The sequence below is a fragment of the Octopus sinensis genome, linkage group LG6 (genome assembly GCF_006345805.1).
Source record: "Octopus sinensis linkage group LG6, ASM634580v1, whole genome shotgun sequence".
Taxonomy (NCBI): domain Eukaryota; kingdom Metazoa; phylum Mollusca; class Cephalopoda; order Octopoda; family Octopodidae; genus Octopus; species Octopus sinensis.
Window position 1 is genome coordinate 90,059,611 of NC_043002.1, and position 20,000 is coordinate 90,079,610.

At 37.0% G+C, this 20,000-nt stretch overlaps 1 protein-coding gene across 5 annotated transcripts in view; it reads left to right on the forward strand.

Moving 5' to 3' along the window:
- LOC115212914 (pleckstrin homology domain-containing family H member 2) overlaps positions 1 to 20,000 on the forward strand; it is a 1,355,391-nt gene that overhangs the window by 301,032 nt on the left and 1,034,359 nt on the right. For all 5 annotated transcript variants that reach the window (XM_036504153.1, XM_036504157.1, XM_036504154.1 and 2 more), the window contains one exon: positions 12,905 to 13,141. In XM_036504153.1, coding sequence (XP_036360046.1) covers positions 13,004 to 13,141 — 138 coding nt within the window. In that variant the 5' untranslated portion in view covers positions 12,905 to 13,003. The remainder of the gene's footprint in view (positions 1 to 12,904; positions 13,142 to 20,000) is intronic.

A 20,000-nucleotide genomic window follows, 5' to 3' on the forward strand; every position in this document is an offset into this window, starting at 1 on the left:
TCTGACCAGACTGAAATTCAAAACGTAGGTTTTTTCTTCACTCATTAGGGAACTTTTGTATGCTGACAATTGCAATCTTGTCAGTCATTCTGAAACATGTCTGCAATCACTTGTATCGGTATTTGACTTAGCTTGTGATGGTTTTGGCTTGACCATAAACTTGAACTTGAAAAAAACAGTTGTAATGCATAAACCTATATGTGGTGCTGTTTGTAAATCTGCTAACATTTTTGTTAAGGGTTGTTACATGAGGTTGTCGATTCATTCACTCTAATTTAATTAACAAGAATGATAATCTGAGGTTTGGTGACAACAAGTCTCCTGAAATCTCAAGAATCTTCCTTAGGACTTTTATAGAATGGTACTTTTATAGAATATGGTACATGTAGAAGTTCTTGGTTAGTATATTTCTCTACAAGAGCTCTTTATTTTATAAGCAATTTGATTAATATATAGAAATTTTAACCTTTGTATTTTGTGGAGGCAGGGTTTGTGAATTATATGTATTCGCTAAGGATATCAGAATGCAGTTTAAGGTAAGTAATTATCTAGTGCTAATTATGAAGAGAGGCCAGATAATAAACTCTGATGATATAAAATTACCACTTATAGATATAAAATTACCACTTATAGATGGTACTTTTCTGCAAATTGACAGTACAGGTTTCTTTCAGTCTTTTAGGTAGCATTTTATGAGGTATTGTATCAAGTGCATCAGTTTCCACTGGAATAATTGTTGTCTTGGTATTTTAGTCTTTTCAGCACTCTGGTTAGATTCCAATATTTCTCAATCTTTTTCAGTTTCTTCAGTATTGACTCTGTTATCATAGAGCATTATTGCAAAGCCTACAATCTTACAGTCTTTGTTTATTTTGTGCTTCAATAGTATGGTCAGTCTTTATAGGGAGAGTTCTATAAGATCCTGTAATTCTCATTCTCTGTCACAGCTTCTAGTTCATGTTAATACCACTTTCCTCTTGTTTTAAAGCCACACACTTGGCTAGCTTCTCAATGCATTATTTTACCTATACAGTCATGCCTACACTTTTATTCTTTTTTGCTAGCTTACTGCACTCACTCAAGAATTGATTGATACTTTCTTGCATACTCCACATTTGCTGAATGATTGAGTTTTGTCAAGTTTTACCTTTGTCAGATGGCTTGTTCCTGAGTAGCTATAATTTGCCCTTGTCTAATGGTTATAATTAGTGCTTTGGTATCTTGCTTCAGGTTTCCATCCATCAGCTAGACCCAGTATTCTTTGCTTCCAATATTCTCAGCTTGTTGCATGAATTGACCAAGTAATTCCATCTCTTTCTATTTGCTTGTTCTGTTGTTCTTCCTTCTCTTCTTGAATTCTCCAACTGTTTCTCAGTAACTTTTTGGGAAACTGTAGATGCTGATAGTATTCTTTCTTTACTCTGCACAACATAACTCTTTCAACCTCTCTACCATGGTACTAACAGTGTCTTCTGCATTTAGTATTCTCTGTCTCCTTCCTTTTTTTGGTATGTAGAGTCTATTGGTATTACTTTTAGAGCAGTGTGTGCTGTGGATTGTGAGCAGATTTCTAGTTCTATCCAACTTCTGGAACTCAACCTTTATCCATTTCAGAAAGGGAGCAAAGTATCTTAATACTAGCATAGCCTATGTACTTATTGCTTTAATGATATTCCCTACATTTAATTTTATTTCAAGCAGCTTCCTGATTCTCCTCTTGTATTCTGTACAGATTTTCTCCTCCCTTTATCCTAACACTTTGCAACACCCCTAAGTATTTGTATCTATTGATGTTGTCTTGTGGTAATTTTATATCATCAGAGTTTATTATCTGGCCTCTCTTCATAATTAGCACTAGACAATTACTTACCTTAAACTGCATTCTGATATCCTTACCGAATACACATAATTCACAAACCCAGCCTCTACAAAATACAAAGGTTAAAATTTCTATATATTAATCAAGTTGCTTATAAAATAAAGAGCTCTTGTAGAGAAATATACTAACCAAGAACTTCTACATGTACCATATTCTCTTGTGAACATCGATGAACAAGATAAACAAATTTCTATGCTAACAACATCATGACATGCTTGACTAATAACTTGCACCTTCCAAATACAAACAGGTAACATGCTAAATAGCATCACAGCAAATAAAGAAACTTACTGACCACCTAAAACATAGCAACTACTGACATTCTTTTGTGACCCTTAGAAATTCTATTGCAAAAATCGACAAACCCAGTTACTAAGTTTTTAAATGTTTAGAGTAAACTTTGAATTTTATATTGCCAAAGCAAAGGATTAAATCCAATAAAGCCAAATATAGGTAAAACTAATGACACATTTGCTGACCAAAATCTTCCTTTATCTACCTTTTTCCTTTTTTGTGAGTCATTAACAAACAATCCCATGACCTAAAGCTGATACACCTAAACTTACACACTTGTTTACAAAGTACTACACACATGAATAAATTCTGAACGTAGTCATAATCCCAAATTTGATCAATAAAATATTTTCCACAACACACATTGTAACCTAATTACTATTCAATTGAACCCCACAAATCCCGGATAAATTTTTATCTCAACAGAGACAGAGACTACATAAAACCAAGATTAACTTAATGCATTATAGTTTGATGATGACTCAGCTGTTCAAAACTTCGAAGTCAAATAGTAAATTTGTACTTTAAAAAAGCATAGATTAACTCTTCAGATTAATGTAAGTTATTTTCATTATAACTAATTATGGAAAAACACACACACACACACACACACACACACACACACATATATATATATATAAATGTATGTATGCATTTTTGTATGTGTACATAGGTGCAGGAGTGGCTGTGTGGTAAGTAGCTTGCTTACCAACCACATGGATCCAGGTTCAGTCCCACTGCATGGCACCTTGGGCAAGTGTCTTCTACTATAGCCTCGGGCTGACCAAAGCCTTGTGAGTGGATTTGGTAGACGGAAACTGAAAGAAGCCCGTCGTATATATGTATATGTGTGTGTGTTTGTGTGTCTGTGTTTGTCTCCCAACATCGCTTGACAATGGATGCTGGTGTGTTTACGTCCCTGTAACTTAGTGGTTCAGCAAAAGAGACCAATAGAATAAGTACTGGGCTTACTAGGCTGGGGTCGATTTGCTTGACTAAAAGTGGTGCTCCAGCATAGCCACAGTCAAATGACTGAAACAAGTAAAAGAGTAAAAGAGAGAGAGTATGTATGTGTGTGTATGTATATATATATATATATATATATATCTATATCACCTTTATATATATATATATATATAAAACTTTGAAATATTAAAAAGATTGACAGTTATAAGTAAGAAAAATGAGATTTGATGTAAATTCTTTCTCTAAATGTATTAATCATATAAGGAAAATGAAGTGATTTGAATTTGAAGTCTATTCAGTGTTTAAAGTATATATTTGTTCAGGATTTATCACTACAGTACATTGTGATATATTGATAAATTAAAAAAGCCACAGAATTATATTGACTTTGCTGTTGAATTAAAGTGATTATTGTGTATGAAGAATGATTCCTATTAATTCGTTTGTAATAGGAATAATTGCAATGTTACTTAATCGATTATTGATGACTTACAGTAAATACACTTAGTTATACGTAATTTTCAGGACCACCACCACCACCACCACCATCGTTGCTTTAATATTCACTTTTCCATATTTGCTAGGTGGTCAAATAGGGTTTATCAAAACAGCAGATTTTCTATAGATGGATGGCCTTCCTGTCACCAACCCTCACCTGTTCCCAAACAAGGTAATATTTCCCCATGGAATATTGGAAGTGAATGACACTGCTTATATGACGGTGACACTCATTTACAACTAGCATGTGATGACAAGACAAAGAGAGAGAGAGAAAGAGAGAGGGACAGATAGACACAGACACACTCATTCATACACACATACATACATACATACATACATACATACATACATACATACATACATACATACATGCAATAGACTTTTATCAGTTTTCATCTACCAAATCTACTTGCTAGGCTTTGGTTGACCCTAGGCTATGAATCTTGAGCATTTGTATTTTTTGTTCATTAAGTTGTCTCCCACCTCTTTTATTATAATCTGATTGATAGGCACAATGCCAGTTTGGTTGTGAGGTTTATATTGAATTATGTCAACACAACTGACCATTGTTTAGTTGTATCAACTCTAGAAGGATGAATGTGGAGGCACGGGGCTTAGTGGTTAGGGTGTTGAACTTATGATTGTAAGGTTGTGGTTTTAATTCCTGGACCGGGCAATGTGCTGTGTTCTTGAGCAAAACACTTCATTTCACGTTGCTCCAGTCCACTCAGCTGGCAAAAATGAGTAATCCTGCGATGGACTGGCATCCCGTCCAGGTGGGGAATTTCTACGCCACTGAAATCGGCCCTTATGAGCCTGGCATAGCTCGAGAAGGAATTTTTGAAGGATGAATGGAAAGTCAATGGTAGCCCCACATTTTCTCTAAATTTTCATCATTCTCAAAGTTGGAGGTGATGTATGTGAGGGAATGAAGTTTAAATGGGCACCCTTTGGTAGCAGGGTCTTCGTGAATTGTCATATCAACTAAATATTAGTCACTGTACTCAGCACACTGAAATAAATTTAATTATAAATTATAATAGCTGCAGGCATAGCTGTGTGGTAAGAAGCTTCCTTCCAAACCACATGGTTCTGGGTCAGCCCCACTGCATGGCACTTTGGGTAAATGTCTTCTACAGCATCAGGCTGACCAAAGCCTGGTCAGTGTATTTGGTAGATGGAAACTGAAAGAAGCTCATTGTGTGTGTATTTGTGTTTATGTTCCCCCACTACTGCTTGACAACTGGTGTTGATGTGTTTATGTCCCCATAACTTAGTTGTTTAGCAAAAGAGACCAATAGAATAAGTACTAGAGTTGATTTGTTCAACTAAAATACCCTTCAAGGTGGTGCCTCAGCATGGCCACAGCCAGTCAAATAACTGAAACAAGAAAAAGATAAAAGATAAAACAAACCATAGCTGGAGTAAATAACCCTTCAATTCTAGGACTTGTGAGACTGCAACCAGACAAATACTTGCGGTCAAGCATCTACCATGCACTGAACATCTTGTTTCCCTGATGTCTGGACACATTAAAGCTCTGATATCTGGCAACTGACATGGTAGATACACACAAGAATATCCTCCATCATTCCAACAACAATTTCGAGCGTCTTTTTGAATTTGATATGTCTAACACTCTTGGACATTCTTTACCAAATCAAAAAAAACAACTCAACACCCATGACCTTCAGAAACATTTTTTTCATGCTCAAATTTGCTGCATCAGTTGTTAGCTGTCAGGACACTACATCCTTCAAAACTTCCATGCTTCTTGAAATTCACCAATGGTACACCTGATGCCCCCCACCCCTTTTTTTTCCTTTTTTTTAATGATTTATTCATTGTTTACTTTCTATGCATCATTCTATGTACTGTGCATGCAGTTTTAGTTACATTTTCTTATTTCTTTATTACCCACAAGGGGCTACATGCAGAGGGGACAAACAAGGGCAAACAAACGGATTAAGTCGATTATATTGACCCCAGTGCATAACTGGTGCTTATTTAATCGACCCCAAAAGGATGAAAGGCAAAGTCGACCTCGGCAGAATTTGAACTCAGAATGTAGTGGCAGACGAAATACCGCTAAGCATTTTGGCTGGCGTGCTAACATTTCTGCCAGCTTGCCGCCTTTGTTTTAGTTACATTTTCTGATGAATTGTAGTGCACCTAAACACTGTATGCAATAAGTTCATTATTATTACTGTCCAAATTGGATGGGAAACTGATGGACTTAGGCTTCACTATTGAGCTAGAAATAGAGGCCACATATGGAGAGTCTTCTTTGTGATTCTGTCACTCACCATAAATGCTATGAGGGAGGTGTAAACTATTTCCTCCATAACTGAATGGATCAAGGCTGAGAAGTATCCTAATTATATTTTTCAACACATTGTATTTGAGGTGTTTAGGGTAACTGGACCACTGACTATGAAACTTTTGTTATTGCCTTGCCAAAGTATCAGGTGATAGAAAATTTTACGTAAACATTTCTGCTGGAGGAAAATTTGCTGAGAAATTTTGTTACAGGAAAATTTACTGTATAGGAAAATTCACTATTAAAAAAAAAAAATTGCAAAAAGAGAATTAGTTGTTTTCTTAAAATGTCAATTTTATCAACCAGCCTATTAGAGAAAGGTAATTTCTTTAAAATGAGTTATCTACTTTACAGTCGGCTTGTATACGATTTTTGATGGATATTTCTGTGCACCTCACTCATTGCAATGGTCTATAACAGTGGAAACTAGCAGAGGTGGAGTGAAATTAGTGGATGACTTGGACTATGTTTACTGAATAGATGGAAAATACAATGAAAAGAAAAACATATTGGAAATATGAAAATAAATGTTCACAATAACAATTATTACAGGTTGTTTATTTCATATGGCTAAGGATATTTATTGCAAGATTGTGGATATTGGTTTAAAGTTGTGCTATCAAACAGATGCAGAACTTAACAGCAAAATCAAATGCTTCACAGCATTAACATTTCTTCCAGTGCAGGATGTTTATTGATGAGTCTATTGAATTGACTGATGATGATTTGTCCCAAGAATTTCTCTCTTATTTTGAAACTCATCATCATCATCATTATCATCATCGTTTAACATCCATTTTCCATGTTAGCATAGGTTGGACGGTTCAACTGGGGTCTGGGAAGCCAGGAGGCTGTGCCAGGCTCCAGTCTGATCTGGCAGTATTTCTACAGCTGGATGCCCTTCCTAATGCCAACCACTCCATGAGTGCAGTAGGTGCTTTTTACGTGCCACCAGCACAGGGGCCAGAGGAGGCTGTCAAATGGTCACAATTGGTTATTGCTTTTTACTTGTCACTGACATGGACGCCAGTCAGGCGGTGCTGGCATCAGCCACGTTTGGATGGTGCTTTTTATGTGCCACCAGCACTGGTATCATAACTACAATTTCCACTTGATTTTTATTTTGATGTTGGGTTGACGTATTTGACTCAATAGGTCTCCTCAAGCACAATGGGTCACTCTACGATCCAAGGTTAGCACAGCAGGCCATCCTCACTATATAGAAAAAGAATGAGGTTGTAGCCAACATTTCTATTGGCCCACATTTCTTATGGAATTGTGGAATGTTTTTGAAAGAGCTCAAAAATAATATGATGAGAGCAAGCAACAATATAGAAGGCTTCCACAATGCAATACAAAGCTCTATTCCTAACATGCTTCCAAATATCTGGAAACTCATAACTTATTTGAAAAGGGAAGAGAGTTTAGCAAGAAAGAAAATGTGTGATTTAGATTAAGGAGATATGGCAGAGACAAAGAAAATGTATATCGATATTAATGCAAGACTTGAGAGACAAATGCCTCGATATAATCTGCAACAAAAAGTACATTATTTGTGCAGCATTGCTTGGAATTTTCATACATTTTAAATGACCTCATCACATTTTTTTAATGTTTGACATTGAATAAAGATTTACCTATTTAATGCTTTATAAAATCTTTTATCATTATTTTTCATTTTATTTTTAAAATGCTGATATAACATGCTTTATCATTGTCCATACTGCAAATTTGTCTTACATTGGATTTTCCTATACTGTGAAATTTTCTTACAGTAAATTTTCCTATTTCCTATCGCAAAATTTCTGAACATGAAAATATCAGTTGATGCTCATAAGTGATAATGTTGCATGTGATAATGCTGAAAATGTTTTGGGTTGTCTTAAAATTTATTGAGAGAAATAACATTACTCTTTGTCATTGAGGGAGAACACCCTCAGTACACCTTGCTGTTTTGTTTAATTTATGAAGATGTGTGTTTGTGTTCTTTGACTAATTTATATTATCATCCACTTAATTGTATTCCTGTGTTTTTCTTTCATGAATAAGGAATTAGAATTAAACAAAATAATTTGAGTTAGTCAAAGTGAACATAAAGAAACGTTGCAAGGCATTTTGCTTGGAGCTCTTATCCTTTTATTTTCATTGTAAGATAGAATGGCAATTTATATCTCATATATCATGAAAATAGAACAGTGCATTTATATCTCACATATCATGAATATAATGATTTTTTTCCATGAAGAACAGGAGTACTTGATGAAAAGAGTACATGATTAAAACAATCCTCGTATTATTAATGATTATTTTATCCACCTTTAATGGAATTATAGTCAAAATTACTGCCTCACAGTGGGGCAAAATACATGTGGTCTGACAGTTTACAAATTGTTCCAGCTCTCTCTAGATGATGTTCTCCTCCTCCTCCTCCTCTCCCCTTCATCATCATCATCATCATCATCATCATCATGAGCACAACAAGAATTCCAAGATTGAGAAAAAAACACAGCTAATGATGATTATGATGCAATAAAAATTAATAGTAACAATAAATGATGATGATGATGATGATGATGATGATGATGATAATTATAATAAATGACGTTAATATTCAGGATTGTATCACAACCACCACCGCCACCACCACCACCATAAACTTCACCACCACCACCATGGCCATTACTGAATCCGATTGTGTCTTTTTGCTCCTGGCTAACAATGTTAGTGAATTTTAGTGAAAAATCAATGATGTATAAAATACTGGATCAGTGATTGAAGCAACAGATGAATCTCAGGTCATGCTTGAATGATCTTTGCAGATTATCTCTTCTCCTTGATTGCACACTGCAGATAATTAACAGTTATAAGCTAGAAAGATATATTAAAGACATGATTGAGTTGATACTTTTTAAGGCTACACACACACACACACACACACGTATATATATATATATATATATATAGACACATGCTCATACATATGGACACACATATGAGTGTACGTTATTATGCTTTTTGCATTTTCAACTGTTTTTTTTTTTTTTCCATTTATTCATCATTTTAATGAGAAAGAGTTGAGCTTAAGTAAACTCTGTGTGTGACAGTCTGTGTGACAGTGTGTGTGTGTGTGTGTGTGTATGTGATTCTATTCTGCAAATTAATTTCTTTACTGTAGCTCTGATGCAACTAAAAACTGTCAATCTTCAAACAAAAACATGCCAACGTTCATTATTGCTAGGGTGAGGGAAAGAAAACCAAACAAAATTGTAAGAAAATTGTAAAACCGAATGTGTATATATATTCATTATATTTGAGTGTATGTGCGTGTGTGTGTGTGTGTGTGTGTGTGTGTGTATGTGAATATATGTTTTTATCTTCTAAGCTTTGCTTTTTCACTTGCTTCAGTCATTGGACTACAGCCATGCTGGGACACTGCTTTGAAGGATTTAGTTGAGCAAATCAACCCCAGTACTTATGGTTTTTTTTTTTTAATTTGGTACTTTAGCCAATTTGCTAGTTTATAGAGATGTAACACACCAACATTGATTGCCAAGTGGTGATGGGTGGACAAATGCAGGAACACAAGTATACATACACACACATACATGGCTCGTATAGTGAATGGGGAAAGCTTAGTCTGCAATGTTTGCAGTCGTGTATGCTTGTCAAGAGCAGGGCTCATTAGCCACCAACGAAGCCGCAAATGCAAAAATATAGTTAGTCCTAGAGCGCACAATGTTCCTGAAGGTCGGCAATGGTCTTCCTCGGTCACGAGTGGACGGCCATCATCATCATATATATATATATATATATATATATATATATATATATATATATATATATATATATATTATATATATATATATTATATATATATAGTATATATATATATATATATGTATATATATATATATATATATATATATATATATATATACACACACACACAAAGGGCTTCTTTCAGTTTCTTTCTACCAAATACACCACAAACCTTTGATTGTTTCAGGGCTATAGTCAAGGATACTGTAATATGAAAATAAAACTTACAAGTGATATATGATCCGTGGAAAGCTGACGTAAATTGATGATGGTTGTGATGATGGTGGTGATGATGATGATGACAACTTATGTTTGTATTTACAGCTTTAAACTTGCATTTGAACATGTCTTTGACTAAGTACATTTTTATATCAAGAAAGCTACTAAATATCAATGCTGTTATTAAACATTTTCTTGCACTATATTGAATTTATCTGCTGTAGTTAACAGTTTTTATTTAAAATATTTACAGTTTTATGTTTCATCAGAATATAGTAAGTTATTTAATGAACAAATTATTTCGAAAAACTTAATAGTTTTTTTCAATAAGTAATATTTCGATTTGGTTTTGTTTAAAACGAAAGTGCAGCAATTTCTTATCTTTTACTGGTTTCACTAAATTTACCATGACCATACTGATGAACTGCTTTGAGGGGTTTAGTTGAATAAACCACTCTCAGTACATATTTTTTTTAAAGTCCAGTACTTATTCATGGATGGAAGCACTCCGTCGGTTACGACAACGAGGGTTCCAGTTGATCCGATCAACGGAACAGCCTGCTCGTGAAATTAACATGTAAGTGGCTGAGCACTCCACAGACACGTGTACCCTTAATGTAGTTCTCGGGGATATTCAGCATGACACAGAGTGTGACAAGGCTGGCCCTTTGAAATACAGGTACAACAGAAACAGGAAGTAAGAGCGTGAGAGAAGTTGTGGTGAAAGAGTACAGCGGATCACCACCATCCCTGCCGGAGCCTCGTGGAGAGTTAGGGTTTTCGCTCAATACAACACTCACAACGCCCGGTCTGGAATCGAAACCACAATCCTACGACCGCGAGTCCGCTGCCCTAACCACTGGGCCATTGCGCCTCCACACTTATTCATGACGGCGCATAGCTCAGTGGTAAGAGCATCAGACTTACAATCATGAGGTAGTGCTTTCAATACCTGGACCAGGCTGTGTGTAGTGTTCTTGAGCAAGACACTTTATTTCACATTGCTCCCGTTCACTCAGCTGTAGAAATGAGTTGATATCATTGGTGCCAAGCTGTATCAGCCCTTTTTGCCTTTCCCTTGGATAACATCAGTGGCACGCAGAGGAGAGGTTGGTATTCCTGGGTCACTGCTGGCTTTCCATAAAAAAAAATCTTGCCTGGACTTCTGCCTTGGAGGGGATCTTTCTAGGTGCAATCCTATGGTCATTCATGACTGAAGGAGATTCCTGGTACTTATTCTATTGGTCACCTTTGCTGAACCAAGTTACAGGGACATAAACAAACAAACCCATACCAGTTGCTGAATGGTGAGGGGACAGGCAAAACAAAAGGACACATGCACATAGACACACATGCATGTGCATGCGAACATGTGCACACAGGCACACAGAGCCACACACATGTATGCACAACCATTTATTTCGATAGGTTTCTTTCAGTTTCCATCTACCAAATTCACTCACGAAGCTTTGCTTGTCTCAGTGCTATAGTAGAAATCACTTGCTCAAGGTGCAACACAGTGGGACTGAACCTAGAACCATGTGGTTGGGAAGCAAAACTTTTTACCACACAACCATGTTTGCATGTTTTAATTCTGGATTAATTCTTTTGATGAAGAAAATACTATGGCTGTGTGGTAAGAAGCTTGCTTCCCAAAAACGTAGTTTCAGGTTTAGTCCTACTGTGTGGCACCTTGGGCAAATGTCTTCTACTATAGCTTCAGGCCAACCAAAGCCTTGTGAGTGGATTTGGTAGACAGAAACTGAAAGAAGTCCATCATATATATATATACTAGCAGCATAGCCCGGCGTTGCCCGGGTATGTAAGAGCCCCTAGTAGGCAACGACTAATCCCAATCTAGTCCTTTCCCTCTAGGGAACGAAGGCGCATGTGTAGGTTGCAATGTCTTTTCTTCACTCCCAAATAACTATCAAACAGCTATCGATAATTCAACCCAACCAATTCCTACCAGGAACAAATTACATTCGAGACTTTACCCCCAACTTCTGCTAATAGCTGCTGCAGTCGCAAGTTATTTGAATACTTTTTTTTTTACACTTTCTTTATAACTACCACCCCAAACGTTTTACCTTAAATTTTTGATGTACCCTAAGGGTCCTCGGACACTACTTGCAAACTCTGGTTTATTATAAACTGCTTTTGTCGTGTGCATCAAAAAACCTTTTCCATTCGTTTGTTCAGTTTGGTCACTTTTGACTTTTTCGTTGTTGTCACTCACATTGCTGGCCGTTTTTTGCGTTTTTGTACATTTTATACATTTTGGGATACTTACCCCACGTGTTCCGAAAGTTAAAAGGGGTCGAGTTGCGTCCCCTAGACAGTCTGTAGAAAATGTGTTGCATATAAAAGCTTTAGATTCTCGACCCATGTCGAATTATCGATTTTTTTCAGAACTGGGGGAACTTTTCAAAATTTTCGCTGCGTTAGTTTTGAATTATGACATTGGGCTATGTGTGTGTCAAGTTTTATCAGAACCGTTGAAAGCTGTGGTCAGGGTGAGGGTACAACCTGACAGACACACAGACAGACAAACTGCCATTATATATATATATATATATGTGTGTGTGTGTGTGTGTGTAAAGTATTGGTATCCAGAAGACCCATATGTATATATCTGTGTGTGTTTGTGTTTGTGCCCCCATCACCACTTGACAACTGGTGTTGGTGTGTTTACATCCCTGTAACTTAGTGTTTCGGCAAAAGAGACCAAAAGAATATGTACCAGGCTTACAAAGAATAAGTCATGGGGCCAATTTCTTCGACTAAAACCTTTTAAGGCGATGCTCCAGCATGGCCACAGTCAAATGACTGAAACAAATAAGAAATTTAAAAAATGAACGAATAAAACTAACAATATTAATGCTTTGATATTTTTTTTATTTTAGGCTGGTGGCTGTGATAAAAGGGAAGACTAGTGTTACGAAAGGAATACATCTCACAAAGGGACTCATGTGATGTGGATATAGGTGTTGTTGGATGAGGCTATGGCTGCTGCAGAATTCCAGGGTACAGATGCTGCCGCCGCCGCTGCTCACTGGCAGGAAAGATGCCATACTTTGGAGGCATCCCTGGAAAAATTTCGTTTGCAAACGCTTAGGATACGGGAAGCATTGGGAGAGCAGGTGAGTACTGTAATTTGTTCTGAATGCTTTTAGGGAGAATTCTTGTATTTCAGAAATATAAAATAGTTGCTGGTATAGCTATGTGGTAAGCAGTTTGCTTCCCAACCAAATAATTCCATGTTCAGTCCCGCTGGGTAGCACCTTGATCACATGAGCAGCCCAGCTAAGAAGTGCAAAGCAGAGGAGAAAAGAGCCTGCAAGTACACCACCTGCACTGACCTGTAATCCTCATACTTGCAACATCTGTGGGATTCTTTGCAAATCATTGGTAGGGCTCAAATGTCACATTTGACATAAGCATTACAACTGACAAAGAAAGTGTAGGTTGTCAGATCTCCATATGTCAAAACTGATGCGAGAGTCCATCATATATTCTTTTACTTCTTACAGTCGTTTGACTGCAGTCATGCTGGAGAACTGCCTTTAGTTGAACAAATCGACCCCAGGACTTATTCTTTGTAAGTTTAGTACTTATTCTATCAGCCTCTTTTGCCGAACCGCTAAGTTATGAGGAGGTAAACATTGGTATTTATACTAGCTGTATTACCTTGTAATACCCAGAAAAGCAGGGATCATCTCCCATAAAAACACGTTTGGTTATGGGGAAATATTACCTTACTTGGAAACAAGTGAGGGTTGGCAACAGGAAGGGCACTTGACCATAGAAAATCCGCCTCAACAAAATTTCCATGTGAGCATGGAAAAGTGAATATAAAAATGATGGTGATGATGATGATGAATATAGAAAAAGTTAAGTCTTGTCAAAGTGATAAATATTCTAAAGTAATACCACAGCAGTTTGTTTCAATTGATGTTTTCACCCATGTGACATTGATTTATGTCGTAGAAACTGAACCTAAAAGGTAAAAAAAGAAAGAAAACAAAGTTTCATGCCTTATGTTTCCTGTTCAGTTCCTGTTTTAGTTCTGCTCTTATTCCTATTCCCAATCCTATGTCAATATATGAATTTTAAAATCAGTTAAGTGTAATTAAGCCATTGAATATTTTATTAACCTATATGGTAACAGTTTATTGCCAAAAATAGGTATTAGTTAGTTAGTTAGTTAGTTAGTTAGTTAGTTTAATTTGGCTCAAAAGCAAATAGCAAGGCCATGTAGGGGGACATGAAGTTAAGTACAGGGTGGTGTTCATGTAAAGAGTTCAAGCCACTTGAGGTCAAGGGAGGCTTTGAACAAACCGGTCGTCGGCATCTTCACCATCTCGTCTGGCAGCTTGTTCCACGGATCCGCAACCCGTACGGAGAAAGCTCCTCTCCTCCGATTGAGATGAAATCGTCGCAGGTAGAGCTTTTCGGAATGACCCCGCAGCTGACGCTCTGGAGCAGGAGTGAAGAACAGCTCTTTCGAGAGGTTACACTTTCCGCTTATGATGTTGTGGGCGAGAATGAGATCACCACGGCGGCGGCGTTTTTCTAGAGAATAAAGGTCGAGCGTCCTCAGCCTTTCTTCATAGGACAAATTTTTGAGACCATGAACCATGCGGGTAGCCAGCTTCTGGACTCTTTCGAGATGTTGTATGTCTTTGAGGAGATAAGGAGAAGAGGCTTGAATCCCATACTCCAATATGGGTCTCACCAGCGTGACATAGAGTGGTAGGAATATGGCTGCTGTGAGCATTCCGAATGACCGTCGAATCAAGAACAATCTACAATCTATTAATACAATTAGTGAGTGAATAAAGAATGTCCCTATGTCATTTTAACAAATGAATATGCATCTGAGTAAAATAAATGAGATAAATAGATAGATTTATAAATACATTGACAAATAGTTCACGCAGTGTAGCTGGTGTTGTCGTGTGTCGTAGCTTATCGTAGCTGATTTGTAAACATGTACTACAGCCCCCATCCCTGGGGTGGAGCTTTATAGATATCCAATTTGTCTATAATTCAGCTGGATGTTAGGAACAAATAAATAAAAAATCGAATTTAACATGGAAAATTATTTCAATATACCAAATTTGAAAATTTTGACGTGATTTTAAAATCTCTCAATACGTGACAGCTACAAGGAAGACCTTACAAAAGTAGGGAGACAGACAGTTATTGGATGTTACACACACACACATGCGCGCACACATACAAATTTACAAACATACACACAGGTAATCACGAGTTTAAAATGGTGTATAGTAGATATGTGTATGTATGTATGTATGCATATATATGTATGTGTCTGTGTGCATGTTTCTTTTCGATGGACAGCAGAAAAGCCACCTACCTCCTCTCTACTTAAAGCTACGGATTCCTCACACCCACTTTCTGTATGTATATGTATTGTATCTATGTATTTATGAAAGTATGTATGCAGCATCACGTATATATGACAGCTCTACTAATGTTACCATCCCATTTCACTGCTGTTTTTGCCTTCACTGACATAGGTCACCCTCTCTCTGTTACCACCTCAGACATACTTCTCATCTTAACATATAATTAGTCCAACGCCTCTGGGGGACACCATTATGAATTTTTATTGAAATCCAATTAGCCTATTATTGAACTGGATGTTAGTGTCATGTGTATGCAAAGTTTCATGAATATTGGTTCAGTGGTTTAGGCACTAAGCTGGTAACAGACAGACAGAAATTGCTACATATATACAGATTGTGGTTAGCAACAGGGGTTGCTGTGTATATGAATGAAAATCCAAATTTAGGGAATGGGGTAAGTCAAATCCAGGTTAAATATGTTTCCAAGCTAGCAGAACCGCAGAAGTAATAACCTGATGAGTAGCTAGTGGAATAGCTCTTGTTGAGTAATTACTACTTCCGAGGTTCTACTAGGTAGGAAACATATGTAGACTAGATTTTACCTTCTCCATTCCCTAAATTTGGATTTTTATTTGCATACACAGCAACCCCAGTTGTTAACTGTTAACTATAAAATAACTTTTTTCAGCTTATTGAATTTGATATGAGAAAAATTTATAACCTTCTACTTTAATAGACCACTATTGCTCCTGAAAGTTGCTTTTTCTACCTTCTACAGACTACTTGAAGCTTAATAACTTCCTACACCTGAATCCTTGGATCTTATCTTTACATATCATTATATATATATATCAACCCATGCTAGCATGGAAAATGGACGTTAAATGATGATGATGATGATGATGATGATATATACATATATATATATAGGGAGAGTTCACGAAAAAAACAAAGACGAAGACAGGTGGTGTAGAAAACAAACAGATGTATTAGTATAACGCTCGGGAATTGAAAATGTCTTATGTTTTGAGCCTATGCTCTTCCACAGAAAGGATCACAGAAAGAAACAAGGAGAGAAAAAAATGTGTGTTGTAGCTACTGATCTATCATGCGATCTATATATAGGCGCAGGAGTGGCTGTGTGGCAAGTAGCTTGTTTACCAACCACATGGTTCTGGGTTCAGTTCCACTGCATGGCACCTTGGGCAAGTGTCTTCTACTATAGCCTTGGGTCGACCAATGCCTTGTGAGTGGATTTGGTAGATGGAAACTGAAAGAAGCCCATCGTATATATGTATATCTGTATATATGTGTGTGTGTGTTTGTGTGTCTGTGTTTGTCCCCCTAGCATTGCTTGACAACCGATAGAATAAGTACTGGGCTTACAAAAGAATAAGTCCCGGGGTTGAGTTGCTCGATTAAATGTGGTGCTCCAGCATGGCCGCAGTCAAATGACTGAAACAAGTAAAAGAGTAAAAGAGTAAAGAGTATGTATGTATGTATGTGTGTATGTATGTATGTATGTATGCATGCATGTATGTATGTGTGTATATTTTTACAGGTTTATGTCTCCTTGTCCTGACACAATGTGATTGTTGTTAATGAATGTCACCATCATGCAAGCTGTATCCTTTGTTCCAAATCTCCCATGCAAACACGTTTAGTTATGGGGAAATATTACCATACTTGGAAAAAGATGAGGGTTGGCAACAGGAAGGGCACTTGACCATAGAAAATCCGCCTCAACAAAATTTCCATGTGAGCATGGAAAAGTGAATATAATAATGATGGTGATGATGATGATGAAAATAGAAAAAGTTAAAGTCTTGTCAAAGTGATAAATATTCTAAAGTAATACCACAGCAGTTTGTTTCAATTGATGTTTTCACCCATGTGACATTGATTTATGTCGTAGAAACTGGGCCCAAAAGGTAAAAAAAAAAAAGAAAGAAAAAAAAGAAGGAAATTGAAGTGAAGGTGCTTAAGTTATCTGACAAGTTTTTTCATGTTGTTGCTGTTTCCCTTCATTTTGTTCTAAAGTTTGGAGTTTTGTTATCACACAATGATGCTAAGATAATGAAAATAAAAGCTTGCCAGATCTAAAACAATATTTGTTTTTATACATTTTAGAGAGTCTGTGCAGCTGCTAGATGCATATGTTTGTCAGATGATTTATAATTCTGTCTTAATATTCAGTTGCATGGGCATGGCACTGTTTGGGGGTGGGGGTAGAGGGCTTGGCACAATTGTTAGAGTGCCAGGCAAAATACTATCTTGCAGTATTTCGTTACATTCATTTAGTTTTTTTTGTTTCGTTTCTCTTAAACCAACACCAGTTGTCAAATAGCAGGGAAGAAACACACACACACACATACACACACACACACACACACACACACACACAACATTCTTTTACTCTTTTACTTGTTTCAGTCATTTGACAGTGGACATGCTGGAGCACTGCCTTTAAGGGCTTTTAGTCGAAAAAATCGACCCCGCCCCACAAGTCTTATTCATTGTAATCCTAGTTCTTATTCTATCGGTTTCTTTTGCTGAATCACTAAGTACAGGGAAATAAGCACATCAACATCGGTTGTCAAGCAATGGTGGGGTGGGGGTGGGGGGGGGCAAACAGAAACAAAGACACACACATAAAAATAAATATATATATATACCTATGATGGGCTTATTTGGTCAGCCTGAGGCTATAGTAGAAGACACTTGCCCAAGATGCCATGCAGTAGGACTGAACCTGAAACCAAGTGGTTGAGAAGCAAGTTTCTTGCCACGTAGTCACGCCTGCACCTATATATATATATGTGTGTGTGTGTGTGTGTGTGTGTGGTGTGTGTGTGTGTAGGAGGACAGCTGCTTAAAGAAGTGCTAGCCTCTAATTGCAGAGGTAACCCGCCAAAGGGATAGATCCAGAAAGACATAGGATGAAGTGGTGATGATAAAGGGTTTTCTGTATGCTGGGCCTCACTGAGGAGATGACAAGGGGCCAAGACTTCTGGTGCATTATGCACTTGAGAAGACACTCAAGTTAAATATTATTGTGTCCATCCAAGAATACAGGCATGTCTTTTATGGCCATGCCCTCACTTTCTCTCCCAGCCAAGAGGTCTTTGTCTTGTGGGTGCTGGTGCCTGCATTTGTTCTGGTGCCACGTAAAAGCACCCATGCTGGTAGCATGTGAGAAGCATCTGTAAAGTGGTTGGCATTAGGAAAGGAATCCAGTGATAAAACCATGCCAAAACAGACAATTGGAGCCTGTCCTGCTGTCTGGTTAGCCAGCTCCTGTCAAACTACCCAACCCATGTCAACATAGAAAATCGATGTGAAACAATGAGGACGATGATGATGATGATGATGATATATATATATATATACACACACATATGTATATTTCGTCTGCCGTTACGTTCCGAGTTCAAATTCCGTCGAGGTCGACTTTGCCTTTCATCCTTTCGGGGTCGATAAATTAAGTACCAGTTGCGCACTGGGGGGTCGATGTAATCGACTTAATTTGGTTTAAATGTTTGACAACTCAGTACCGTCCATTGCGTGGGGAGTGTTTTGTCTATTATATAAAATCTGTTCTGTTTGTCTGTCTGTCTGTGTGTCTTCTAGGATCTCGGGCATCCTCCATCCGATTGCGCTCAAATTTGATATGTAGATACCGATGGTATCAGGACGTCTATAAGTCTTGAAAAAATTACAAAAATCGATTCCAGGTGAGAATGCGATCGATAAAGCTGTGGGAACATGCACATGCGTTTTGTGCCAAAAAAGCCAGCTGGCTTGAAATAATGCCACAAAATGCAGTATATTTAAAAGACCAGAAAAGCAAGATGCAAAAGAGATATTTTCTTCAAACTTGGCATGAAGGAAGGAAAGACTATTTGGTTTCTCAAGAAGTTTTTTTTTGCCTTAACTTCATTTAACAAAATCAAAAATTTTATTGAAATAAAGGCATGCTTAATTATTTTTTAATGAAAAGAAAATACTGATTGCTTTTTATTCAGCAGATACGATGTATCACTGTCCATTGGATTTGGACGTTTGCTCGTATATATATATATATTATATATGAATATATATATATATATATATATATTATATATATATATATATATATATATTGGCAATTATGTGGATAAATTAGATACGTTAAATATATTAAATACAGTAGTTTTGGTATGAAATACAAAATATGTATATATGTATACATGCAAATAAGAGAAAGCAAAAGGTGGAGACTTTCAGATGATGAATTTTTAAGTATAAATATATAGATATTTATATCAATAGGTCCAACTTACACAGAGTATAAATGACAGAGAAAATTGAAGGGTTGGAAGAAAGGTGTCATAAGTGCAACAGCTGTTTCTGGGGGCTCAGAGAGCCATAATAATGTTGGTAGATGTGGTTCATCACAATATGTGGCTGTAATGGATATAATCAACATTGGATAAAATGAGCCTCCATCATCAGAGTAGAGAAGTAGTATATATATATATATATATAGGCGCAGGAGTGGCTGTGTGGTAAGTAGCTTGCTTACCAACCACATGGTTCCGGGTTCAGTCCCACTGTGTGGCACCTTGGGCAAGTGTCTTCTACTATA